The sequence below is a fragment of the Trachypithecus francoisi genome, unplaced genomic scaffold (genome assembly GCF_009764315.1).
Source record: "Trachypithecus francoisi isolate TF-2019V2 unplaced genomic scaffold, Tfra_2.0 Lachesis_group12, whole genome shotgun sequence".
Classification (NCBI taxonomy): domain Eukaryota; kingdom Metazoa; phylum Chordata; class Mammalia; order Primates; family Cercopithecidae; genus Trachypithecus; species Trachypithecus francoisi.
Genome location: NW_022681457.1, coordinates 18,092,164 through 18,119,650, shown reverse-complemented (window position 1 = coordinate 18,119,650; position 27,487 = coordinate 18,092,164). Strand labels below are relative to the sequence as shown.

Sequence of the window (27,487 nt, the reverse complement as noted above, 5' to 3'; positions counted from 1 at the left end):
CTACTGCACTCCAGCCTGGGTGACAGAGCAGACCCTGTCTCAAAAAAATATATAAAAATAAAAATTACAGGCATGGTGGCACATGCCTGTAATCCCAGCTACTCAGGAGGCTGAGGCAGGAGATTCACTTGAACCCAGGAAGTGAAGGTTGCAGTGAGATGAGATTGTGCCATTGCACTCCAGCCTGGGCGACAGAGTGAGACTCCATCTCAAACAAAAACAAAACAAAAATAAAACAAAACAAACAAACAAACAAACAAAAGAATAATGGATAGTGAATATCCACTAAAATTTTAAAAAAAAACAAAGAATAGTGGATATTGGTATGATCCTTCTCAGGAAAGAGCACAGACGAAGCACAGAAGTTTCACTGAATTGAAGAGAGAAAGAGATTAGAAATTAGGGAAGCTGAGCTGGCTGGAATTTTCAGAGCAGGGTACCAAAGCAGAGGGAACTACACAGAAAATGGTTTTCCCTCACTTTGTAATGTTTTCGATACAGGCAAACTTTGGAGATATTGTAGACTCAGAACCAGACCACTACAATAAAGTTAGATCTCATTAATGCAAGACACACGAATTGTTTGGTTTTCAGTTATGTTTAGACTATCTGGTAGCCTATTAAGTGTGAAATAGCATTATGTCTAAAAAAGGCTCATGATCGTCTGAGGTTTCAACAAGTTGTAATCTTTGCTTGTGGAGGGTCTTGCCTCAATGTTGATGGCTGCTGACTGACCAGAGTGGTGGTTGTTGAAGGGTGGGATGGCTGTGGCAATTTCTTAAAGGAAGACCAGAATGAAGTTTACTGCATTGGTTGACTCTTCCTTTCATGAAGGATTTCTCTGTAGTATGTTAAATTATTTGATAGCATTTTACCCACAGAAGAACTTTTTAAAAAAATTGGAGAGATGGCAGCCATAGCCTCATAAAATGTATTTCTTAAATATCATTATCCCTTACTCCATGGACTGCGGACTGGATGTTGTATTAGCAGGCGTGAAATCGGCGCTCATCTTCTTGTACCTCTCCCTCAGAGCTCTGGGGTGACTACATGCGTTGTTAATGAGAGAAGTACTTTGAAAGAGAGTTTTGTTTTGTTTTTTTTTTCTTTCTGAGCAGTAGGTCTTAACAGTGGGCTTAAAATATTCAGTAAGCCATGCTATAAACAGATGTGCTGGCCTTTAGGCTTCGTTTTTTTCCATTTATAGTGCACAGACAGAGTAGATGTAACATAAATTTTAAGGGCCTTAGGATTTTTTGAATGATAAATGAGCATTGGCTTCAACTTAAAGATACCAGCTGCATTGGTCTCTAATAAGTGAGCCAACCTGTCCTGAGACGCTTTGATGCCAGACATTGACTTCTCTTCTCTAGCTAGGAAAGTCCTAGATGGCATCTTCTTTCAATAGAGGGTTGTTTTATCTACATTGAAAATCTGTTATTTGGTGTAGCCACCTTCATCAATGATCTTAGCTAGATTTTCTGAGTAACTTGCTGCAGCTTCTCCATTAGCACTTGGCTGTTTCACCTTGCACTTTCATGTCACGGAGATGGCTTTTTCCTTAAACCGCATGAACCAACCTCTGCTAGTTTTGAACTATTCTGCAGTTTTCTTACCTCTCTCAACTTTCATAGAATTGAAGAGAATTAGGGCCATGTTCTAGATTAGGCTTTGGCTCAAGGGAATGTTGGAGCTGATTTCTTATTTAGATCACCAAAACATTTCCTATATCAGCAATAAGGCTATTTTGCTTTTGTAACATTCATGTGTTCAGTGGAAGAGCACTTGTAATTTCCTTCACAAGCTTTTCTTTTGCATTTACAGCTTGGCTAACTGTTTGGTGCAAGAGGCCTAGCTGTCAGCCTATCTCACTTTTTGACTTGCCTTCCTCGCTAAGCTTAATCATATCTAGCTTTTGATTTAAAGTGAGGGATGTGTGACTCTTCCTTTTACTTGAACACTTAGAGGCAATTGTAGGGTTATTAACTGGCCTAATATCAATATTGTTGTGTCTCAGGGAATAGGGAGGCCAGAGGAGAAGGAGAGAGGAGAAGGGAATGGCTAGAAAGTGGAGCAGTCAGAACACACACAAAATGTATTAAGTTTGCTATTTTATACGGGAATGGTTTGTGGTGGTCCCGAAAGAATTACAATAGTAACATCAAAGATCACTGATCACAGATCATCTTAACAGGTAATAATAATGAAAAAGCTTGAAATATTCTGAGAATACCAAAATGTGACATGAAGACACAAAGTGGGCACACGCTGTTGGAAAAATGACATTGATAGCCTTGCTTGATATAGCCTTGCCTTTCCATTGTAAAAGTGTACTACCTGTGAAGCACAAAAAAGTGAAGTGCAATAAAATGAGGTATGCCTGTATTCTGTGCTTTGATACTAAAAAGGGATGGTGTTGAGGAAAATGTCAATGCATATACATATGTGCATACCTACATACATACAACTCTTCCCCTCAGTGCTTTGGTTTTCTACCCTGTAAAGTGGAAATTTTAATAGTATGACTCTTATTTAGTGTGTGAATTAAATGGGATATAATGTATTTATATAAGCACTTAGCAGCACAACCCTTGAACCATATTCAGGGTGTGTATTAGTCCATTTTCACACTGCTGATAAAGACTTGCCTGAGACTCGGTAATTTGTAATGAAAAAGAGGTTTAATGGACTCACAGTTCCACGTGGCTGGGGAGGCCTCACAATCATGGCAAGGTGAAAGGCACATCTTACATGGCAGCAGACAAGAGAGAATGAGAGCCAAGTGAAAGGGGAAACCCCTTATAAAACCATCAGATCTCATAAGACTTATTCACTACCACGAGAACAATATAGGGGAAACTGCCCTCATGATTCAATTATCTCCCACTGGGTCCCTCCCACAACACATGGGAATTACTGGAGCTAAAATTCAAGATGAGATCTGGGTTTGAACACAGCCAACCCACATCAGTGTGTCATTTATTTTTCACCAGGACCACTGCTGCACCCATGTGGGATATTTATTATGCTGTATTATGCAATATTCCCGGGTCCCAATCACTATGTACACGCAGTAACTCCCAGTCATAGTGACTATGAAAAAATGTTATCACACTCTTACAAATACTTTTGGTTGAAAACTACATGTGAAAGAGTTATGAATTAAAAAGTATAGGAATAGATATATGAAGGTAAGGGTTCTTTCTTGCTCTCAGTTCTTTGGTAAAACACAATCCTACACAGGAAACAAAACAAAAGCAATGTGGTGTGGTGGAAGGTGCACAGAACTGGGAATGAGGAGACGGGATCTTCGTTTTTCTCTATCGTAAGCAAATTCCTTAGTTTCTCTGGGTTAATTTCCTTCTTGTAGAATGAGGCTGTGGTCCAAGCTACCACCAAGAGTCTTTCTAGCTCTGAGAGTGGATTATTTTTGTGCATTGAAGGAATAATTTTTCTGATGTGCCTTTTTTTTATGTGGCAAAAGTGGTCACAGAGGGGAGTGTCATAGGCCAAACAATTCCTTTCAAATGATGAACTTCAGCACCACCCTAACTCACGTGTCTGAACTCTTTCTTACCTGGGGATGATTTTACCCCATGTAAAAAAGAATTATCAGGATTTCTCTCCCCCTCTTTTTTTTTTGGTTTGTTCCTAGGACTGAACACAGACTAAATGTCTAATCAATGTTTATTTGAATAAATGGATAAATCCATGAAACATAATATTTATGTAACATAAGAAAAGTTGTGTAGTACAGCCTTTATGTATTTAAATATACCTATGTAATACATTTGCACGTTTTTAGACATTATGATTTATTTATTGGGGATATGTAATTTTTAACAAAGTATAACCATACCTTTGTTTCAAAACATTTCTTACTGAAGAATGAAATACAAACCTTTTTCGTTTTTCTTTCTTTCTTTCTTTCTTTTTTTTTTTTTTTTTTGAGATAGGGTCTCACTCTGTCACCCAGGCTGGAGTGCATTGGTGCAGTCTTGGCTCACTGCAACCTCCCCATCCCAGGTTCACATGATCCTCCCACCTCAGCCTCCCAAGTAGTTGGGACCACAGGCACATGCCACCACTCCCAGCTGATTATTTTTGTATTTTTGGTAGACATAGGGGTTTCACCATGTTGCCCAGGCTGGTCTCGAACTCCACCCACCTTGGTCTCCCAGAGTGTTGGGATTACAGACGTGAGCCACTGTGCCCAACCGAGATACAGACTTATGTTAATAAAATGACATGAAGAATCTAGGTCAAGGAGGGATTAATCCATATCTATATGTATTGCTCTCTCTGTATCTAGTTAGCTATACCCTCTCAACTCAATCTCTCTCTCTCAATACTTTTTTTTTTTCTTTTTTTGAGATGGAGTATCACCCTGTCACCCAGGCTGGAGTGCAATGGCACAGTCTCAGCTCACTGCAACCTCCGCCTCCCGAGTTCAAGCGATTCTCCTGCCTCAGCCTCCCAAGTAGCTGGGATTACAGGCACCCATCATCACGCCTGGCTAATTTTTGTATTTTTAATAGAGATGGGGTTTCACCATGTTGCCCAGGCTGGTCTCTAACTCCTTACCTCGTGATCTGCCTGTCTCGGCCTCCCAACGTGCTGGGATTGTGCCCAGCCTGACTCAAAAACTTTTTCTTCATATTTTTAGTATTAGTAATGACAAGGAGGGACACACACAGTTTAATAATTTATTATAAATATCACTCACAGAATGTATTAGGTGATCTGTACTAGGTCTCTCAATTATTCTTGTGACTAACTGCTTGGATGACCACGAGGACCACTGTGCTGTTATTGCAGACTGTGTGAATAGAGAACCCGAGTGGTGCAGCCACATGCAGCAACCTTAAGCATACATATCTAAAATTTTTATGGACATATTTTTCTATCTCCTCATTTGAAAAATCATAGAGCACAACTCTCAGGTTAGATCAATATCATATCTTAGCATTAAGCTGGGAGTCTGCTAAATTATTCTATTTAAGAATCTTGATCATTTTAACAGTAAAAATAATGTAATAATAGTGTGTCTTCTCAGAAATTGTTTTCTTTTCTTTTCTTTCTTTTTCTTTTCTTATTAAGAGACAGGGTCTCTCTATGTTGCCCAGGCTGGTCTCGAACTCCAGGGCTCAAAACAATCCTACAATCTCAGACTCCCAAAGTACTAGGACTCCAGGCATGAGCCACACTGCCTGGTTCAGAAATCTTTTTAAAGATATTTTAATAGAGTCATTTTAGTCGACAAAGAATTTCCACATTCATTATTTCATTGTGTTTTTACATTAACCCAGTGTATAAGATCTGTAATTCTCACTTTATCAAATTGAGAACTGAGGCTCAGGGAGGGATAGCAGCTTACCCAAAGTCACACACCTACTTAGGGACAGACCTAGGATTCCAATTGCTACTTTTAATTGCAATAATCTTTTCATTATGCTACTTTTTAAAAACATTAGAAATAAGCTGCATGTGCCGGAGATAATTTCAATGACCTCATAGGTGGGTATGAAACCAAAAGCTATTTAATGATATTACATAAAAGCTCAAAAGAGCAGAAAATCCACCCACAGATATCAGAAAGGTCCTTCTGGGAAATTCAATTTCATTGTATTTTATATTTTAGAAAATTTATTTTATTATTATACAATTGGTTTATTGACTCACTCATTAATTCACCATACATTTTTCTAGAGTTCATAATTGATAAGGCATTTACCCGAACACTCTGTGACTGGCAAAAATGAGTCAGAGACAATCACTGGCATCATGAAATGAACTATCTCAGAGTCCACAAATAACAGTAATAGCAGACAGAATGTTACAAATGCCATACCAGAGGTATGAGCATAACGTAATGATAAATTAGCAGAGAAACACAAGAGGCAACATAATTTGAATTATTGTCCACATTAAATATGTATTACTCTTGTAATAATAATAAAAGATTATTTGTTGTTTAAACAAGAGATATTATTAATTTCATGGTAGGAAAACAATAGTATAAAAGTGGCCATGCCATACTGCCCAAAGTAATGTATAGATTCAATGCTATCCCCATCAAGCTACCATTGACTTTCTTCACAAAATTAGAAAAAACTACTTTAAATTTCATATGGAACCAAAAATGAGCCCATATAGCCAAGACAATCCTAAGCAAAAAGAGCAAAGCTAAAGGCATCACACTACCTGACTTCAAACTATACTACAAGGCCACGGTAACCAAAACAGCATGGTACTAGTATCAAAACATATACATAGACAAATGGAACAGAACAGAGGCCTCAGAAATAATGCCACACATCTAATCTTTGACACCGTCTAATCTTTGACAAACCTGACAAAAACAAGCAATGGGGAAAGGATTTCCTATTTAATAAATGGTGTTGGGAAAACTAACTAGCCACGTGCAGAAAACTGAAACTGGACCCCTTCCTTACACCTTATACAAAAATTAACTCAAGATGGATTAAAGTCTTAAACATAAGACCTACAACCATAAAAACCCTAGAAGAAAACCTAGGCAATCAGGACATAAGCATGGGCAAAGACTTCATGACTAAAACACCGAAAGCAATGGCAACAAAAGCCAAAATTGGCAAATGGGATCTAATTAAAGAGCTTCTGCACAGCAAAACAAACTATCATTAGAGTGTGCAGGCAACCTACAGAATGGGAGAAAATTTTTGCAATCTACCCATCTGACAAAGGACTAATATCCAGAATCTACAAAGAACTTAAACAAATTTACAAAAACAAAAACTAAAACAAAAAAAACCAGCCCCATCAAAAAGTGGGTGAAGGGTACGAACAGACACTTCTCAAAAGAAGACATTTATGTGGCCAACAAACATATGAAAAAGAGCTCATTATCACTGGTCATTAGAGAAATGTAAATCAAAACCACAATGAGATAACATCTCACACCAGTTAGAATAGTGATCATTAAAATGTCAGGAAACAGCAGATGCTGGAGAGGATGTGGAGAAATAGAAAAGCTTTTATACTGTTGGTGGGAGTGTAAATTAGTTCAACTATTGTGGAAGACAGTGTGGAGATTCTTCAAGGATCTACAACCAGAAATACCATTTGATCCAGCAATCCCATTACTGGATATATATCCAAAGGATTATAAATCATTCTACTATAAAGACACATGCACTTGTATGTTTCCTGCAGCACTGTTCACAATAGCAAAGACTTGGAACCAACCCAAATGCCCATCAATGATAGACTGGATAAAGAAAATGTGGCACATACACAGCATGGAATACTATGCAGCCATAAAAAAGGGTGAGTTCATGTCCTTCGCAGGGATGTGGATGAAGCTGGAAACCATCATTCTCAGAAAATTAACACAAGAACAGAAAACCAAGCACTGCATGTTCTCACTCATAAGTGGGAGTTGAACAATGACAACATATGGACACAGGAAGGAACATCAGACACTGGGGCCTTTTGGGGGTTTGGAGGCTAGGGGAGGGATAGCATTAGGAGAAATACCTACTGTAGATGACAGGTTGATGAGTACAGCAAACCACCATGACACATGTATACCTATGTAACAAACCTGCACATTCTGCACATGTATCCCAGAACTTAAAATATTGAAAGTAAATAAATAAATAAATAATAAAATTAAAAGTGGCCATGAAGAGACAGGCACATATAGACACAAAATTCTTGCTTCTTTGCCCACTGAGTTAACAGGAGAAGGAAAAGAAGCTGCCTTCCCTGGTAAAATTCCAAAAATGCTGTCACCTTGAGAAAATCAGTTTTCAATTAAGATAAGTAAAATGAGGAATTTTTAGGGCTGCAGGGCAGGGGGTGGGGCAGAGTGGGTCTTGACTCCTATCTTGCACAACTCCCCATTTTAAAGTTGAAGAGGCCAGGTGCAGTGGCTTACACCTATAATCCCAGCACTTTGGGAGGTCGAGGCAGGTGGATCACTTGAGGTCAGGAGTTCAAGACCAGCTGGGCCAACATGACGAAACTCCATGTATACTAAAAACACAAAAGTTAACCGGGCATGGTGGCACATGCCTGTAATCCCAGCTACTTAGGTGGCTGAGGCTGAAGAATCGCTTGAACCAGGGAGGGGAAGGCTGCAGTGAGCCAGGATCGCGCCACTCTGCTCTAACCTGGGCGACAGAGCGAGACTCCGTCTCAAAAAAAAAAAAAAGTTGAAGAGACTAAGGCATAAATAAGCAAAGATGCCTGCTCAAGATCACATAATCAATCGCAATAGAAAGGGAACTCATACTCAGATCTCCAGACCCCACACTGCTCTCATTGAAATACGTAGAATACCATCTGAGGCAAAGAGTTAGGTTACCCTTATTAAATATCTACAGCTGGCCGGGCATGGTGGCTCATGCCTGTAGTCTCAGCACTTTGGGAGTCCGAGGCGAGCAGATCACTTGAGGTCAGGAGTTCGAGACCAGCCTGGTCAACATGGTGAAATCCTGTCTCTACTAAAAACTACAAAAATGTAATCCCAGGTACTTGGGAAGCTGAGGCAGGAGAATTGCTGGAACCTGGGAGGCGGAGGTTGTAGTGAGCCGAGATCATGCCATTGCACTCCAGCCTGCATGACAGAGCAAAACTCTGTCTCAATAGAAAGAAAGAAAAAAAAAATCGACAGTTATGCCTCAAAATTAAATTAACAACACTGGTTATTTAATGTTACCAGGATGATATCTATTATATATATAAGAGATGTCATATATATGTGTAGATCTTCTTGGATCCACTTTGAAAATATATATATGTCTACCCAACATCTTGACACTTAGATATCTAATAGATATTTCAAATGTAATATGTCCAAAACTGGTTTTTTGATCTTTCCTCCCCAGACCTGCTTCACTCTCAGTCTTCTTCATTTCTTTTGATGGCAACTCCTCTATTCTTGTAGTTATTTAGGCTAAAACCCTTGGAGTTATCTTTGATGCCTCTCTTTATCCTACTACACACCGATTTTGTCAACAAATCCTGTGGAATCTGTCTTAAGAATATATCCAGGAACTGACCATCCTTACCACCTTCTCCACTGTGACCACCTTAATTCAATGGACAGTCATCTCTCTCTTGGATTACTGCAATAGCCTCTGAACCACACTCCTTGCTTCTACCTGTGTCCATATCCAATTGTTCTCAAAACAGCCAGAATGAGCTTTTTAAAATGATAAGTCAGATCATTACTCCTCTGACTCGAGTCTAAAATGGACGTTCATTTTGTTTAGAGTCAAAGCCGAAGTCCTTTTGTGGCAAAAATATTTATAGCAACATTACTCATTATAGCCAAGAAGTGGAAAAAACCAAATGAACATATAAACAAAAATGTGTTGTATCCATATAATGGAATAATATTTAGCATTAAAAAAGAGAATAACTGATATGTGTTACAATTTGGATGAACCTTGAAAATATTATGAGGCCAGACACGGTGGCTCACGTCTGTAATCCCAGCACTTTGGGAGGCTGAGGCGGGTGGATCACCTGAGGTCAGGAGTTCGAGACCAGCCTGGCCAACATGGTGAAACCCCGTCCCTACTAAAAATGCAAAAACTAGCTGGGCTTGATGGTGGGTGCCTGTAATCCCATCTACTCGGGAGGCTAAGGCAGGAGAATTTCTTGAACCCAGGAGATCGAGGTTGCAGTGAGCTGAGATCGCGCAACTGCACTCCAGCCTGGGTGACAGCGTGAGACTCCATCTCAAAAGAAAAGAAAAGAAAAAAGAATGTTATGCTAAGTGAAAGAAGCCAGTCACAAAAGATCACACATTTTATAACTCTATATGAAATGATGAAATGTCCAGAATAGGCAAATCCATGGAGACATAAAGTAGATTAGCAACTACCTAGGGCTGGAAGGGTTGGAGGAAACAGGGAGTGACTGCTAATTGGTACAGGGTTTCTTTTAGGGATGATAAAAATGTTCTAAAATGGATTGTGGTGATGTTACAGGTCTCTGTGAAACAGGTCTGCAGTGAACTAAAACCACTGCACTGTGTACTATAAATGGGTGTATGTTATGGTATGTGAATTACATTTCTATATTACATTGCCATAAATCTGTTTTTTAAAAAAAGAGAGGTAATAGAAAGGAGGGAAAGAACATAATAAAAGGGGCAGTGTATGTTAAGGTCCCATATTAGGAAGGAACTTAATATCTATGAGTTGATAGATATCATGGTACCTATGATATTAGAGAGAAGGCCAATATCCTTAAGGTGTATGAACAAGTTGGCAAATAAGCTGCAGTTAAATAAGGACCATAGTATGAGGATTTTAAATTTTATCAGAAGTCCCAAAAGAAAGATTTAGAGGGATTTAAGCAAGCAAATGACATAATCAAATTTCCATTAAAAAAATCATTCTGTCTGGCTGGTGTGGGGAGAATTACAAGTAGGAAAGTGTAGAAACCGGGAGAGCAATTAAAAGTGATTGCAGTGGACTAGGAAGAAAGGATGGTTGAATTACAGGCAGATATAAGAGATGGACTTTGGTGTCTATTTTGGAGAGAGAATCAATGAAAGTTGGCAAACTGAGTGGACGTAGATGGAGATCCACTTACTTAGATTGAGAAATCCTGGGGAAGAGTCATTTTAGGCGTAGTTCTGGATACACTAAACTTGAGATGCCTTTGAAAATAACCAAGTAGACACATACATCGACAGTTTGATATATGGTTTAGCTTGGGTTTAAATATTGGCTCTGCCATTTACTAGCTATGTGACATTGAAAACCATTATTATTTTTCATGATTCCTTCATCTGTAAGATGGAAGTAACATAAACTACAGTAGCCAACTAATAATCTACTGGCTTATTATAGCTTGTTGGTTTAAGGCACAGACTCTGAACCTCCAACCGCCTGCATTTGGATCCTGGTTCTGCCATGACTATAGTTGTATGATCTTACAGAAGTTACTTTCTCTCTTTAAGTCTCATTTTCTTAATCCCAAAATGGGAATAATAATAGCACCTATCTCATAGGGTTGTTAAATAAGATACGCATTAGATAATACATGCAAAGTGCTTGGGGCTGTCACATAGTAAGCAGACATAAGTGGTAGTTAATGTTATTATCTCACTGGGTTGACATGAAGAGATGAGATAATACATACGAAAGGAACCAGCACATATTAGATATTCAAAGAATGTTACTAAAGTTTCCTTCCTCATTTTTTCACCTGAATTTTGTCTTAATTAAACTTTCCACTTTTATTTGGACTAGGCTAACCTAGACATTTTCTTAGTATGCCCACCAGTTTAAGATGGGAGATAAAGGCCAATGAACATTGCCGCAGGAGGGGAAAATGGAGAAAAGAATGTCTAAGTGGGGAGGCACAATCCAGGTTGGGGAGACAGAATGCAATCAGCAAATATGAACAGTGGACCAGACTGTATAATTCCTGAGAAAAGTGGGGTTGCTTTGGAACATTGGCTGTTATGAGACGAACCCCACAGCTGTGTGTTTTACCTAATGAATAACAATGAAGCAGGCCTCCTCAAATGACGACACGACTTCAACAGTATCTAAAAGCATCATGCACTCTGCCTGAGACCTTTGTGTGTGTGCCATCCCCACTGGTCCTTCATTCATTCATTCACTTGCTCATTTGTTTATTTTCTAGTTTATTAAACAAATATTTAGGAGCACCAGGCATCAGGGAGACAGAAGGGGGGGAAAGGTGAATGTTCTTAGCCTAATGGAGCATGAAATATAGTGGGGGAAGACAGGAAAGAAATGAACAAGTAGAATATAGTGTCAGGCCAGGCGCGGTGGCTCATGTCTGTCATCCCAGCACTTTGGGAGGCCAAGACGGGTGGATTACCTGAGATCAGGAGTTTGAGACCAGCCTGGCTAACATGGCAAAACCCCGTCTCTACTAAAAAATACAAAAAAATTAGCCAGGCGTAGCGGTGTGCATCTGTAATCCCAGCTACTCCGGAGGCTGAGGCAGGAGAATGGCTTGAACCAGGGAGGTGGAGTTTGCAGTGAGCTGATATCGTGCCATTGCACTCTAGCCTGGGTGATAAGAGTGAAACCTTGTCTCAAAAAAGAAGAAAAGCAGAAGAAAGTAAAGAAGGAAGGAAGGAAGGAAGGAAGGAAGGAAGGAAGGAAGGAAGGAAGAATGTATAGTGTCAGAAAAATTCTGTGGAGAAAAATAAAGCAAGGTCATCAGGGGAGATGCAGACATGGTGAGCAAAGTAAAGGTCTGAAGAAGGGGAGCACTCCAATAGAGGGAACATTTCATGCAAAGGCCCTGCTCATTATGTCTCTGTCATTCTGAATCCCATTTTTCCATCCTCCAAAACTTAAAGAAATAGAAAAGTTTCACTGGGCTGAGGAAGATAATGTTCTTAGTATTAGTTTCTAGGGTTGCTGCAACAAATTACCACAAGTTGGGTAACTGATAGCAACAGAAATATGTTATCTTACAGTTCTGGAGGCCAGCAGTCCAAAATCCAGCAGGGCCACATTCCTTCAGGGAACTTCCGGAAAGGGACTCCTTGCCAATTTCAGCTTCTGGGGGTTGTATCAGCATTTCTGGCTGCATCTCTCCAATCTCTGCCTCTGTCTTTACATGGCCTTCTCTGTGTGCCCACGTCTTCTCTTCTGTCTCTTATAAGGACATTTATCCTTGGATTTAGGGTCCACCTGAGTAATTCAGGATGATCTCGTCTAAAGATCCTTAAGCCGGGCGCGGTGGCTCACGCCTATAATCCCAGAGCTTTGGGAGGCTGAGGCGGGCAGATCACGAGGTCAGGAGATCCAGACCATCCTGGCTAACACAGTGAAATCCCGTCTCTACTAAAAATACAAAAAATTAGCTGGGCATGGTGGCACGCACCTGTAGTCCCAGCAACTCGGGAGGCTGAGGCAGAAGAATCGCTTGAACCTGGGAGACGGAAGTTGCAGTGAGCCAAGATAGCACTGCTGCACTCCGGCCTGGGCGTCAGAGCTAGCCTCTGTCTCAAAAAAAAAAAAAAAAAAAAAAAATCCTTAATTTAATTACATCTGCAACTTTCCAAATAAGGTCACAGTCACAGATTCTGGCCATTAGGATGTGAAAATATCATCTGGGGGGCTACCATTCAATCCACTACACTCAATAAAGGTGTTTTAGTTCTTTGTCCATGTTGTGGACTTTCTCACGTTCCTCATCTTTTTTCTCTAAGTTGAAAAGTTGTCTTCGAGAAATGTTTTTTCTTTTCTTGTTTCTTTTTTTTCTCTCTCTCTCTCTCTCCTTCCTTTCCTCACTCTCTCTCTCTCTCCTTCCTTTCCTCACTCTCTCTCTCTCTCTTTCTTGGAGTGTCTATACAGAAATAAGTGAGGGAGATGACTGAGAATTATCTGAGATAGAGACGTTCATGTGACCACAGCCATTAATGTAGTTCAAGGGCAAAATCATGTTGGCATCTGTTTGGGAACTGCCGTGAGTAGGTTAAAATTTCAGAACAATTAATTATTTCTCTGTTGGCCAAACAGGAAATGGATAAATATAATCAATGTTCACAATTTGGACAATTAAAGAAATTCTTCTATTTATCCCTTTTCCTATTCATACCATACATAGCTAAGTTACGTTACCATCCTTATTCGTATTTTCATTTATACTTTTTCTACTTTTTGACAGTTTGAGTCTTTGTTGCAGTATAACATATGTGCAATAGGTACAAAAGCTTTATGTTCACATATTCATCTCACACTGTTTTTACATATCTGTTTAACCGTGTAACCATCATCCAAATCAAACATTCACAAGGCTTCTTCCCACTTAACAATTCCCTCCCCAAAGGTGACCACTATTCTATCTAGTTCTATCACCATAGACAAGTTACCTGTTCGTGAACTTCTAAAGTGATATAGTATGCACTCTTGTGTAAATTTCTTTTTTTTTCTTTTTGACATATGTCTGAAAGATGCATCCAAGCTCTTTTATGTAGCTGTGGTTTATTTTTTTTCAGTACTGCATAGTATTTCACTGCGTATCACTGTATGATATACATTTATTCTAATTTGTGTTGTTTCCATTTGTGAGTTGTCATGAATAAAGCTGCTATGAACCTTATTGTACAAGTCTTGTGGTAGACATATGTCATCATTGTTGATGGGCATATCCCTAGAAGTGGAATTGTTGGGCCATCGAATAGACATAGGTTTAGTTTTAGTAGATTTTACCCAAGACTTTTCTAAAGTAGCTATACCAATGAACTCTCCAGTTGGTCCATATCGTCACCATTTGATATTGTCAAGCTTCTAAATGTTAGCCATTCTGATGGGTATATAGCGGTGTGGATTGGTATTTCATTGTGGTTTTACTTTGCATTTCCCTAATGACTAACAAGGTTGAGCACTTTGTCATATGTGTATTGATCACTCATATATCCTCTTTTGTTAACTGCCTATTCAAGAATTTTGCCCCCCCTTTTTTTTGAAAACAACAACACCACATTAGTAGTTGTCTGTCTTTTTCTTATCGGTTTGTAGGAGTTCTTTATTTACTCTGGATATACATCCTTTTAGTGAATATCCCTTTTGGCCATGCATTATTCCAATCTGTGGCTTACCTTTTCATTTCCTTAATTTTATGTTTTAGGGGTCAGTAAACTTTTTTTGTAAAGGGCCAAATAATAAATATTTTAGGTTTTGCAGGTCATGTGGTCTCTTTTGCAACTACTCAGCTATGCCATTTAGTGCAAAAGCAGCTACAGATAATATGTTTACTGAATAAGCATGGCTGTATTCCATTACAACTTTATCATTCTTTTTTTGATTATTTTTCACCCATGTCAAAATTTAATAATTATTCTTAGCTCACAGATTGTACAAAGACACTTGACAGGCTGGATTAAGTTTATAGTCTGATATTGTTGGGCTATATCCCCACCCAAATCTTATTTCAAATTGTAATCCCCATAACCCCCATGTGTCATGGGAGGTACCAGGTGGAGATAATTGAATCATGGAGGTGGCTTCCTCCATCCTGTTCTCATGATAGTGAGTTCGTTCTCACAAGGTCTGATGGTTTTATAAGGAGCTTCACCCCACCACTCACTCTGTACTTCTGGCTGCCTCCATGTGAAGAAGGACGTGTTTGCTTCCCCTTAAGCCATGATTATAAGTTTCCTGAGGCCTCCCCAGCCCTGTGGAACTGTGAGTCAATTAAACTTCTTTCCTTTATAAATTACTCTGTCTTGGGTATGTCCTTATAGCAGTGGGAGAACAGACTAATACATAGTCCATAGTTTGGCAGCTCAGGTGTATTTAACAAATACAAATTATGAATTTTAATGAATTTCAGTTTATTAGTCTCTTCTTTTGTCATCAGTGCTTTTTTATTACTATTTAAGAAATGTTTGCCTATCCCAAAATCATGAATATATTATCCTTCATCTTATTCTAGAAGTTTCATTTTATTATTCATGTTTATGTCTATGATCCATCTGGGATTAAGTTTTATGAACAATGTAAAGTAGAGGTTTCACACATTTGCTTGTATGTACTTAAGTTATTATAAATCTTTTTCAATTTTATTATGCAACTATGACTTATCTGTTCATTGAAGCTTTCCCTGATACCCTTACCTTGCGCTTGTAACTTTCCTGTAGTCATTCTTTCAACAACTACTTTTTGAAGCCTTATTATGTATCATGTTAGGCACATGGTGTAGTTTGCGTCTGAAGAAAGTTACAGTTTTTTGAAGAAAACAATTTAAACTATACAATGAAATATGATAATATTGCAAATATTTGTTCACATGTTTTTCTTTTTTCTTTTCTTTTTTTTTTTTTTTTGAGACGGAGTCTTGCACTGTCCCTGGGCTGGAGTGCAGTGGTGTGACCTCAGTTCACTGCAACCTCCACCTCCGGGGTTCAAGCGATTCTCCTGCCTCAGCCTCCCAACTAGCTGGGATTACAGGCACCTGCCACCACACCCAACTCATTTTTTGTATTTTTAGTAGAGACGGGGTTTCACCATGTTGGCCACGCTGTTCTCAAACTCTTGACCTCGTGATTCGCCTACCCGCTTTGGCCTCCCAAAGTGCTGGGATTACAGGCATGAGCCACTGTGCCTGGCCCTGTTCACATGTTTTTCTAAAAATTAGTCATTTGAAGAAAAAAGCCATAGCATTAATTTTATTATCTCTAGCACCTAGCATAAATCCTAGTGTAGAAAAGGTGATCATGAAATTTGATGATTAAATGAGCAAGTAAATACACATATACATTGAATAAATATACACATATATAGTGACTATATATATACACACATATATTTGAATTCAGTGAATAAATACACATAAATGTTTATATATATATGTGCCCAACATGCACACAAACAACCTTCCACTCTTTCCTCCCAGATGAACACAATTAAAGTACCACTTCAGAAACCACCAATTTTTTTCCTGTGTGCCTTAGACCAGGCATCCCCAACCCCCAGGCCACAGATCAGTAGTGGTGCGTGGCCTGTTAGGAATTGGGCTGCATAGCAGGAGGTGAGCCACCAGCCAGCAAACAAAGCTTCATCTGTATTTACAGCTGCTCCCCATGGCTCACATTACTGCCTGAGCTCTGCCATCTGTCAGATCATCAATGGCATCAGATCCTCATAACAGCACAAACCCTACTGTGAACTGCGCTTGCAAGAAGAAGAATCTAATGCCCAGTGATCTGTCACTGTCTTCCGTCATCCCCAAATGGGACCGTCTAGTCACAGGAAAACAAACTCAGGGCTCCCACTGCCTCTACATTATGGTGAGTTGTATAATTATTTCATTATGTATTACAATGTAATAATAATAGAAATAAAGTGCACAATAAATGTAATGTGCTTGAATCATCCTAAAATCACACCCCCCGACCCCCCTCCCTGGTCCATGGAAAAATTACCTTCCAAAAAACCAGTCCTTGGTGCCAAAAAGGTTGGGGGCCGCTGCCTTAGACAGACAAAGTTTATTCACTGTAGATTAATGACTAATGTCTTAGCCTTTTCACAAGATGGTGCCGAAGATGAAGAAGGAAGCTCTTGCCCCCTCCGAAGCTGATGCCAAAGCAAAGGCTTTGGCCACAAGAAAAAGATCCATATGTCACCCTCTTTCTAGTGACCCAAGGCACTGTGGTTCTTGAAGCAGCCCAGATATCCTTGGATGAACACCCCCAGGAGAAGCAAGCTTACTCACTCTGCCTCATCAGTTCCACTGACCACTGAGTCTGCTATGAAGACAAAAAGCAACATCCCAATCGAGATGGATTGATGGATAACAGAATGATAGATTCAGAGTCTTGCTCTGTCACCCAGGCTGGAGTATTAATAATAAAGTATTAATGGCAGATTCTGGGGAGTGGGCATATGAATGCTTATGGTAAATTATTTTCAACTTTTCTGTATATTTGAAAGTCTTCATAATAAACTATAAAGGAAGTAATGTGCAAAAACAAAAAAGAAAACAATGATACACTTGGGTTCATTGTGGATGTCAAAGTCAACAAACAAGCACCAGATCAAATAGGCTATGAAGGAGCTCTATGACTGATGTGGCCAAGGTCAACACCCTGATCAGGCCTGGTGGAGAGAATGCATATGTTCAACTGCCTCATGATTTAGGTTTCGGATGTGGCCAAGAAAACTGGGATCATCTAAGCTGAGTCCAACAGGCTAATTCTAAATATTCACCAGAAAAATAATCATTTAAGAATAATAGTAATAAAGACTTGATGGCTCCTATCTCAGACTGCCTGGGTTCAAATGCAGGGTCTATCACCTAGCAGTTAAAGTTACTTAACTTTCCTGTGCCTCAGTAGCCTCATCTGTAAAATGAAAAAACCTTCCTCACAGGAATGTTTGAAATATTAAAGGAGTTAACACATATCAAATAATTAAAGCCTAAAGGTTCAATGAGGACAGGAATTTTTGTGTTTTATTCATTACCATATGCCTAGCTTATAGAAGAGTGTTTGGTACATAGCAGATGCTCAATAAATTTCTACTGAATGAATAACCAATATCTGGATTGTCAAAATTGAATAACTGTTGGCTATTATTTTATGTATGCTATAAAACTTCTTAATTCCCATTTCAATCATTCCCTATCCACCAATTAATGCCATTTTCACTTTGGGAGCCATGGCACTTTCCTATAATGACACAAGATGGCAGCATCACTCTCCTTTTCAGTTATCAGCCATGCTCTAGTTTGACCAATTTTGGAAATTCTCTGAAGCATTTTTATTTGCAAGTTCCTCCATCCATTCTACTCTTTTTTTTTTTTTTAATGAACAACATTAACTGTTTGAATTACAATAAGATTACCTCTTAACTGCTCTAATTTCTAGCTAAGGAAATATTACTACTTGTAAAAAGGTAAAAATGTTGACATGAATCCAAGACTGCTTTCCAGTGCCACTATGATTTTGTGTCCTTAAAGTTCCCTTTTTGCAACAAAAAGTTGCTTGACAAATTATGAAGCCAAATGCTGTTTCAGAGACACACGGTGCAACAACGCTGTTCCCTTCCAAGCCTGTAAGAAATTACAAACAAAATACAACTTCCCCTCTCTTTACTGAAGACATGAAGCTAATTCTTCAGTCCCTCTAAGTTACTCTGTGAATTCACTGTTGAACAGCAGAAATTTCTGAGCACCTTTCAGTGTGAGACCTTGTGGGGTAAAGAAAAAACCTTTAGTTTAGAAATTAAGAGATCCGGATTCTAGTGGCTCTTTAGGAATCTTCTCACCTTCAACTTTAATCAAATCTCCTATCTTTCCAAGATTCAGTTTCCTTATTTCTAAAACAAGGAAAATAATATCCGCCTTACCTATTCGGAAACGAGATCAGTAAATGTAAACAGCATTATAAACTGTAAGGAGTATAACTGTATTATAAATATTATAAACTGTAAAGCATTATACACTTCACCCTGCATGAGCTAATGTTAGAATCATTTTCATTTTACCTATGGGGAAAACCAGTTCTATCCAGTTAAGTGAGCTTGCCTCAGTTTTCTCATCTGTAAAATGGGACTAATGAGAGCAACTCCACCTACTTCAGTGAGTTGTAAGAATAAAATAAGATAATAGATGTGAAAGTGCTTTTAAAATGAAAGTACTTTCACTTGTACGGTCACAAGATTATTAGCTTAAGCAAATGGCTTTTCTTGGATTTCACAAACAATTCTGAAGAAAACAGCATATAAGTAAATCGTTCAAGAAAATAAGTATCTTGAATTATTACTTTCTGAAACCTCAAGAAATTGCATATTTTAAAAAGACAGGAGTTGAGAGGCTGAAGATGTTATTTTATTTAGGGAAGGATGACTACAATTAAATGGTTATATTCAAGGTAGTACTTCATAAATGCATTCTAAATAGCTGTATTTAAATGAGGTATTTTGTAGAAATAAAGTGTTCATTGAAAATATTAACATTCAACTTGTCAGACACAGTGGTTCACGCCTGTAATCCCAGCACTTTGGGAGGCCAAGGTGGGCAGACCACTTGAGGCCAGGCGTTCAAGACTAGCCTGGCCAACATGGTAAAACCCCGTCTGTAGTAAAAATACAAAAATTAGCCAGGCTTGGTGGCCATGCCTGTAATCCCAGCTACTTGGGTGTCTGTGGCATGAGAATCACTTGAACCCAGGAGGGCTGCTGCGAGCCAAGATCGCATCACTGCACTCCAGCCTGGATGACAGAGCAAGACTCTGTCTCAAAGAAAACAAAATTAACATTCAACTAATATTTATTGATTGCCTATTGTGTACCAAGCATTTTCAAATGTACTATTTCATTTTATACTTTTTAACCATCCTCAGAACTAGAGAAAAATGCCAGTCCCATTTAAAAGTTGAGGAAACTGAGGTTCAGGGAGGTTATTCAGTTTGCCTCAGGTCAAACAGCAGAACCAAGGTTTTCTGACTTCCAATCCCCTGCCCCTTCCTGCCTTTTCTCAGGAGTATTACTGTAAATGTTTCCATTCAGTCCTCTGGAAGCATTCGTGATATCAAATCCAACACTTACAGCAGCAAACTAGCAATTTTCGTTTAGTGAAAAACCAGAGGTGGAATATGAATGTAACAGTTTGGAAGAATCTGGATAAATAGACACTTCTTAGCCAAAACGTCTATGTCTTCTTAATTTCAATGGCTTAAGAAACTTAGGCTCTTACCTTTTGACTATACAATTTTATATAAAGGGACTCAGCTACTTTCCTCTTAAATATTTCTACTTTCCACTTAAATATTTCTAGAGACAATTCATATCTTTTCAAAACTAAAAATAATTAATTATTAAATATTAGGAGTCAGAGAGAAAGAAAATTATGAGGTAAAGAGAGATCTTAGAAATGAAAGCCATTTAAATCTGTTAGGAGGTATCAGTTATGTAAGAATGATGTGCTGTTGTTGCCACACGTAATAGGTCAATCTTAAAAAGGCATTTAGCCCTGCTGATGTTATAGTTTTTATACAGACCAATTTAATGAACTGGATGTCATTTAATGTGTGAATTTTGGTAAGTTTGTTTGCCAGAAATTCTAATTACTTAATTACCTTGAAATGACACCATTCTAAATTATCAAGTCTGTTTTGCTGCATTTTATTTGCTGGTAAGATTATTCAACTTTAGGATTTAAGGCAAAGAGGCCTTCAAATTTATATGTCTGGTTAGTTGCTTTATTTCCCATTATCCAAAGAATGATATTGACACTGTATTTTATTAGCTGTTCAAATCAGTTTTATAATAACAAGTATTTGTAGCGGTCCCTTGAAGAGTAATCCAAATATAATACCTGTTTGCATAGAACTACATACATCAATGAACACTATGATCTTTTAGTTATGGAAAAATAGCCCACAGAGCCTTATAAATGCAAATATAAAACTCTTATTTAAACATCCATTTATTTTCCCTTTTATCTGCTTTTGGAATAACAGACTTTGTGAGACAGTCTCCCTCTGTTGCTCAGACTGGAGTGCAGTGGCATAATCCAGGCTCACTGCAACATCCACCTCCCCAGTTAAAGTCATTCTCGTGTCTCAGCCTCAGGGAGTAGCTGGGACTATGGGTCTGCACCACCACACCAGTATTTTTAGTAGAGATGGGGTTTCACCATGTTGGCCAGGCTGGTCTTGGAGTCCTGGCCTCAAGCGATCTGCCTGTCTTGGCCTCCCAAAGAGCTAGGATTGTAGGCTTGAGCCACTGCACCCAGTCAGTCTGACTTTTAGAAATATGTGCATTCTTAAATTAATAAAAATCATTTCACAGATAAGGAAAAGCAGACAGGAAACATACAGGGAAGTACCTATAAAATTCATGTAGTCACTATTTCTTTCTTTGGCTTAGGATTTCACCTTTATTTATTGCGGTATCAAGGTCAAGTCTCTCCCCTCATGGAGCTAACAATCTTTGAGGGACAAATTATGACCACTTGCAAGTAAGACAAGCCACTATATTCCACTGCACATGACACTGTCTTATTATTTCACTTTGCAAGTAATCTCATTATTTGCAAAGTGAAGTAATCAGATAGGGCCATGTCCAGTGGAATAAGACCTTGAGTGTCTACTCAAGGTCTTTTAGAGCTCAAAGGAGGGAAAGATCAGAGAGGCCTGCAGTTTCAAGAAAGCTTGCTTTTAGATTGGAATTCCAAAAGCATGGTTTGGTGACTAAGAATTTCAAGGATAATTATAATTACAAAGACTGTTGAGTAGGCAAAGACCCTGAAATCCTGAATTCCTCTTAGAATGTCAATAATTATGAACCTGGCCTTGTTTTGTTTACACTCTTTTTAACATTTGAAGAGAAGGGGTTTCTCAATAAAAAGCTATCTCAAGAATCTGTCTTCTGAACTACCCTGGCTTTTACCTGTGCTATTTGAATTGAGAGTGCTGTGTCTGATTTGCAGTTGGATGCTTCAGCTCCAAAACTTGGGAGAGTCAGATCTTACTTCCAGAAGATAGCAATGTTGTCTTTCTTCGCAAGCCCCACTTACTAACTGGTCCCAACTTGAACTTAATTCAGTACACAGCAAATGCTGTGCTAGGTACCAGAGAGATGCCGTGGCACGGATAACCTACACAGCTTGCTAGTTTTTACCATCTGTAACACCAAATCAGGCCGAGGTAGGCTCACGCCTGTAATCCCAGCACTTTGGGAGGTCAAGGCGGGCGGATCACGAAGTCAGGAGTTTGAAACCAGCCTGACCAACATGGTGAAACCCCATCTCTACTAAAAATACAAAAACTAGCGGGGCGTGGTGGCGCGTGCCTGTAATGTCAGCTACTCAGGAGGCTGAGGCAAGATAATCCCTTGAACTCGGGAGGCGGAGATTGCAGTGAGCCAAGATTGCGCCACTGCACTCCAGCCTGGGCAACAGAGTGAGACACCACCTCAGCGGGGGGAAAGAAAAGAGTTATAAGCAAAGTGAAGTTAATTCTGTGCAGTAGTCAAGAAAGTACTCAGAGAAGAGGTGACATTTCAGAGGATACTAAAGCAAGAGAAGCACTTTCCTAACTAGAGGAGGAAAGGGTATGCATTATAGGCAGAGCATGTAGGAGAGCAGGGGTGTGTAGTGTGAAAGGATTGTACCAGAAAGGGCAATTTTACCAGAAAGAGTTGATGGTGGCTGCATATAAAGTTATCAAAACCCAAAACAAGTCAGTGTAAGAAAGAACATGATTCGTGTAATCTATCAAAAAGCTACAAATATTTCCATTTCTGGATGCACACAAACAGCCACCTGGAGAAAACATCCATTTATTGTCTACTGTGCCCAGCTCCATGCTAGGCACTATAGAAGATACAAGGGAAGGCCCTTGCCCTGGAAATGTTTATTCTCTTTCTGGAAAAAAGATTAACTCACATAAAATAATTAAAAATAAGATGCCAGCCTCTAAGGAAAAGTATTAGATTGTCTGAAACTCAAGCAGGGAGCATTTTGGCTGCCCTGGAATTCCCCATAGTAGTGCAAGTACTCTTGGGGCCAGGAGAGGGTTTGGATGGCCTGACTCCTTCACCCAGAAAAAAGGTAATGGCTAACCCTCACAGAACACTTCCTGCGTACTGGACACTGTTCTAGGAGCTTACACGGACTAACAAATTAAGTTTTCACAACCACTCTATATGAAAAGGAATAGTTATCTCTATTTACATATGGGGAAACTGAGGCACAGCGTCACAGGATTGAAATCCAGGAGATGTGGTTCCACAGTCCTGCAGTCTTTTTCATCTTAGTATTCTCAAAATCTAGCACAGTACCCGGTGCTGGATGTTAAGATCTTAAACAAACAAACAAAAAACTAGTTTTCCTTAAAAATTATATTTTCAGGGTAATACAATTCAAGTCACAATAAAGACGTGAAGGCCTCACGTTTGTAAGGGAGGAAAAATGCATTTTAGTCGTACAGCCCTAATTTTTACTTGACCCAAGGCCAGCAAGAAAATATTTCTTTTTATTTATATATATTTTTTCTTTGGTGACAATTTGGTGTTTCTGAACGCTAGAGGCTCCCGGTTTCTCTGGTTTGAGAGTAACTTTTCCTTTTAGGCCTTTTTTTTTTTTTTTTTTTGAAGGGGGTGGGGGAAAATGTGGCCTTAATTATCCTACGTCTTAGGCAGCTTAAGGAAGGGGCTGTGCTTTCAGAATCCCATCCGAGCCAAGTAAGGAGGTCCCTCTTTCTCTCTCCCCCCACGTCTTCTCTTTTTAAAGGACCTCGTGAAATAGAAGTGCAGAAAACAAACCCAGGCGATCACAGCAGCAGCCGCCGCGGCAGCAGCACCAACAGCAGGAGGAGCAGGAGGAGCAGGAGGAGGAGGAGGCAAAGTTGGAGTTGGGGCTGGCGCTCCGGAGTTGCTGGACTCAGCGCAGCTCCCATTCATTAAGGAACCAGCTGCGGAGGAAGGTGGCCCAGCGCCCGCGCTGCCCACTCGCTCGCTCGCGCACTCAGAAGCGCGCCAGCCTAGCGCGCCCCAAGCTGCGGAGCTCTGCAAAAGTTTCTGCTCGGGATCTGGCTCTCTTCCCCTTGGACTTTCGAACGATTTGGGGTTGAGAGAGGAAAGCAGAGGCGCGCAGGAGGAGCAGAAAACACCACATTCTGCAGTTGGAGGCAGGCAGCCCGGGCTGCACTCTCGCCGCCGCGCCCGGAGCCGGGGCCGACCGGCCACTCTCCGCAGCAGCCTCGGCCAGGAGGCGACTCGGGCGCCTGGGTGTGTGGCTGCTATTGCGGGACGTCTTCGCGGGGCGGGAGGCTCGCGCCGCAGCCAGCGCCATGCAAAACTACAAGTACGACAAAGCGATCGTCCCGGAGAGCAAGAACGGCGGCAGCCCGGCGCTCAACAACAACCCGAGGAGGAGCGGCAGCAAGCGGGTGCTGCTCATCTGCCTCGACCTCTTCTGCCTCTTCATGGGTGAGCCCAGCCCCGCTGTCCCTCGGCCCCTCGGCCCTCGGCGCGCGTCCCAGCCCAGCCCGGGGCCGCGCTGCGCCGCGCTGTCAGCTCCGGGGGTCCCCTGCAGCCTTCCTGGGGAGCCTTCGCGCCGCCCAGGCCCGAAGCCCCCGCCCTCCCGGATCCCACCGACTTCCTGGCCTGTACTTGAGTGGGTCTGGGCATGCTTAAGCGTTCGTGGGCAACTGTTAAACCAACTCGATAAAAGTCTCCAGGTTGGAAGCCCGGGCGGAATCCCGCGGAAGGTGTGGGTTAGTCCTTTTAGCGTAGGGGAAGTTGGTTGAGCCGTGCTCTAGGGCCAGCGTATAGCTAGCTGGTCGCCCTCCATCCGAGTGAAATGGATCGCCCCGAGAGCCGGGCTCCTGCCTGGAGCCGAGCTGCCTTACCGCGGCTGTATGTAAACATCCAACCCTTCCGCCTTTGCTGCCCAGGCTCGCCAGACTGGCTAGCCTTTTCACTTGCTTCCCTCCTGGAGGTGCTCTCCCCGGGCTTGGTGCTGGGCACGGCTTCGGCAATAACTTGAGTGCCTACTGTGTGCCAGGTGGTAGGCGGCTTCACGGGCATCAGTTTTAGCTCGCCCACTCCCTAACTTGGTGCAGCAGGATGATGAGCCCCATTTCCCTGATGGGCACGTTGAGGCACTGGGAAAGCCAGCTGCGATCTTGTTTGGGGACCACAAATTTAATTGCACTCCCAGAAAGTTGAGGCGATGATCCATTTCTGTTTTCCAAGGTCGTTGGGAGCCACAGCTGGAAGAGCGGTGGGAGTTAAAGGAATTGGAGTGGGAGAGTGAGGAGGATTTATGAACTCGGTAGGGGAGGGAGAAAGCGCTTCACACGAATGAACAGGACTTCCAAGGTTGAAGTCAGCCTAGGATTTTTTTTTTTATTTTAAAGCGAATCATGGTGTAATGGAAAGCGCACAGTACTTGTCATCAGAACACTGCCGCTCTTGCCACTTGCTGGGTGTGCCACCTAACTGCCTCATGGGCCTCAGTTTCCTCAGCAGTTGAATGAGTGGGTTGAAGTAGATGCTCTCCGAGGCCGCTTCCTGCATTAAGAACTCGGATCTGGTCCAGGAGCTGTTCTGCCAACTCTGCTAACTGAAGAAACATCTGTGTTCCCAATTCAGTTCCCTTAAAATAGAACTCCTGCACGGAGACTTAAGTCCCCTTTGAAATGGATTTGTCCATGCAGATTTTGCAGACCAGAGACTTCTTAGGCTGGAGTTACACCTCCCTGGTGTTCATGACTCTTTCTGTAGCACTGTCCTTATTGTGCAGTGTCCTCTTGATGGTCCATAGTAAAGAAAGATAGCATTCTTAGAGTTTAAAAATAAGAACAGTCCCCTTCAGATAAGGAGAGACAGCTGAAGGTATAATTGTGCTCTGTGGAAGAGTGGAAGGGAAGAAAGGTCACTGTAGTTCAGGTGGCACATCCCATTTCCACATCTCTTAATTCAACATTAAGATGCTATGTAAAGGAATTGTCACTGGGGGGCCTACCTTCCTGAAGGCAGCTGGCTTATTATCATGCACAGTGGGACAGATTACTACTTAAAGTCTTGTAATCAAGCTGTTGAATTTTTAAAAGACCCTCCCTGGTCCTAGGGGAGTACAAGGAAGCACTAAACACATGGAAGCTGTTTGCTGTAAACTTGACTGGAACTCCCTGTGTTTATTCAGTGTGTTTTGTTGGTGGCAGGGAAAGCTCTTTCTAGACTGCCTGTGCAGGATACTCTCCTACCTCCTACTTTGTGATTAAGAAAGCAGAGCTAGAACATGCTTGACAGCCTTTGTACAATTTCCTTTCCACCCTTGTGATTTCAGAAGGCAGTCCCAAGAGATGGTGTCTTATGAAAGGGAAAAGGAAAGAGATGTAAAGGAATTTGCAAAAAGACACACCCATCAGCTATAGTTTAGCCAGGGATGTAAAAACCCAAGCTACTCTGTTGTACATTGAAGGTGTAAAAAAGGTGTGTGTGCGTGCATACATGTGTGGGCACACACATGTTTCAGTTCTTCATTTGCCCCACCTATCTCCCATCCCCCCAAAGCTAATATTCTAACCTGTTTATTATATTTATTCACTGTTGGTCCTATGTTTGAACAAAATGATTTTGTTTATCTCCAAAAAGCAATAAGCTGTCAGGACCACGTATTTTATTATAGAGGCACATAGCTACTTGTTTTAAGGGGTGCTTTGCCATTAAAACCACGGCAACATTTTCAAAGTGACTTATTGATCAATGTCTCCCCTGAGCACAGGCCAATTACAACATCGCTAATTAAATGTCTCTTAAACACCTTTATTAGGAAAAATTCTTTTTAAGAGAAATATTATTTAGGTGAGATATTTATGCAGGAGAACTCTATTTGGCTTCCAAAAAAAAAAAATTAATAGTACAACATGTGATTTTAATATTCCACACATCACCGTCCTAAAAAAAATTGTTTCCACTTTTTGCCTAAGACCGTCAGTATTATTTAATTTTTATATAGTTTATTGATCATATGGTCTGGATTACAGGGCACTAATATATTAAGAAGAGAGACAGTTTTCTGTTTCTTCTCCCACAGGAATATATACCAAGCTTCATCTAGTATCTGGAAAAAATAAAAGACGATGTGCTATGTCAGTGTTATGTAAGTGGAAATATGCAAGTAGTTTAACTTGTTTCACATACCTTTTTAGAATGTTAAATTCTTGGTGAAAAGACAGAAGTCCACTCTCCTTGGAAAGCCAAGACACTCTGGTGTCAAATAACAGCAGTGGGAGTTTGCCCTTCATTGGACAGCTATCTTTGCAGATTAATTGCTTTTAAATACAGTTACGAATCTTTGCGTGATAGGTTTTTCTGAAATTGATTTTGTTTTCCTTTCAATTAAGTAATGTTTATCACCTCTTGGTTTTTGTACATTGATTGTGGTGGATGGGGTTACAGGAGAGCGACAAACAATTCCCAGGTAAGAAGGGAGGAACAATTATTGTCTTTCTAAACTCTGTTAGTCTCTTTTTTAT

The 27,487-nt window shown here is 40.5% G+C and overlaps 1 protein-coding gene across 1 annotated transcript in view; it reads left to right on the top strand.

The window, feature by feature from the left end:
- The first annotated feature begins 23,754 nt into the window (after positions 1–23,754).
- PLPP3 (phospholipid phosphatase 3) overlaps positions 23,755–27,487 on the top strand; it is an 83,853-nt gene continuing 80,120 nt past the window's right edge. Inside the window, exon 1 of the mRNA XM_033225034.1 lies at positions 23,755–24,431. Coding sequence (XP_033080925.1) covers positions 24,293–24,431 — 139 coding nt within the window. The 5' untranslated portion in view covers positions 23,755–24,292. The remainder of the gene's footprint in view (positions 24,432–27,487) is intronic.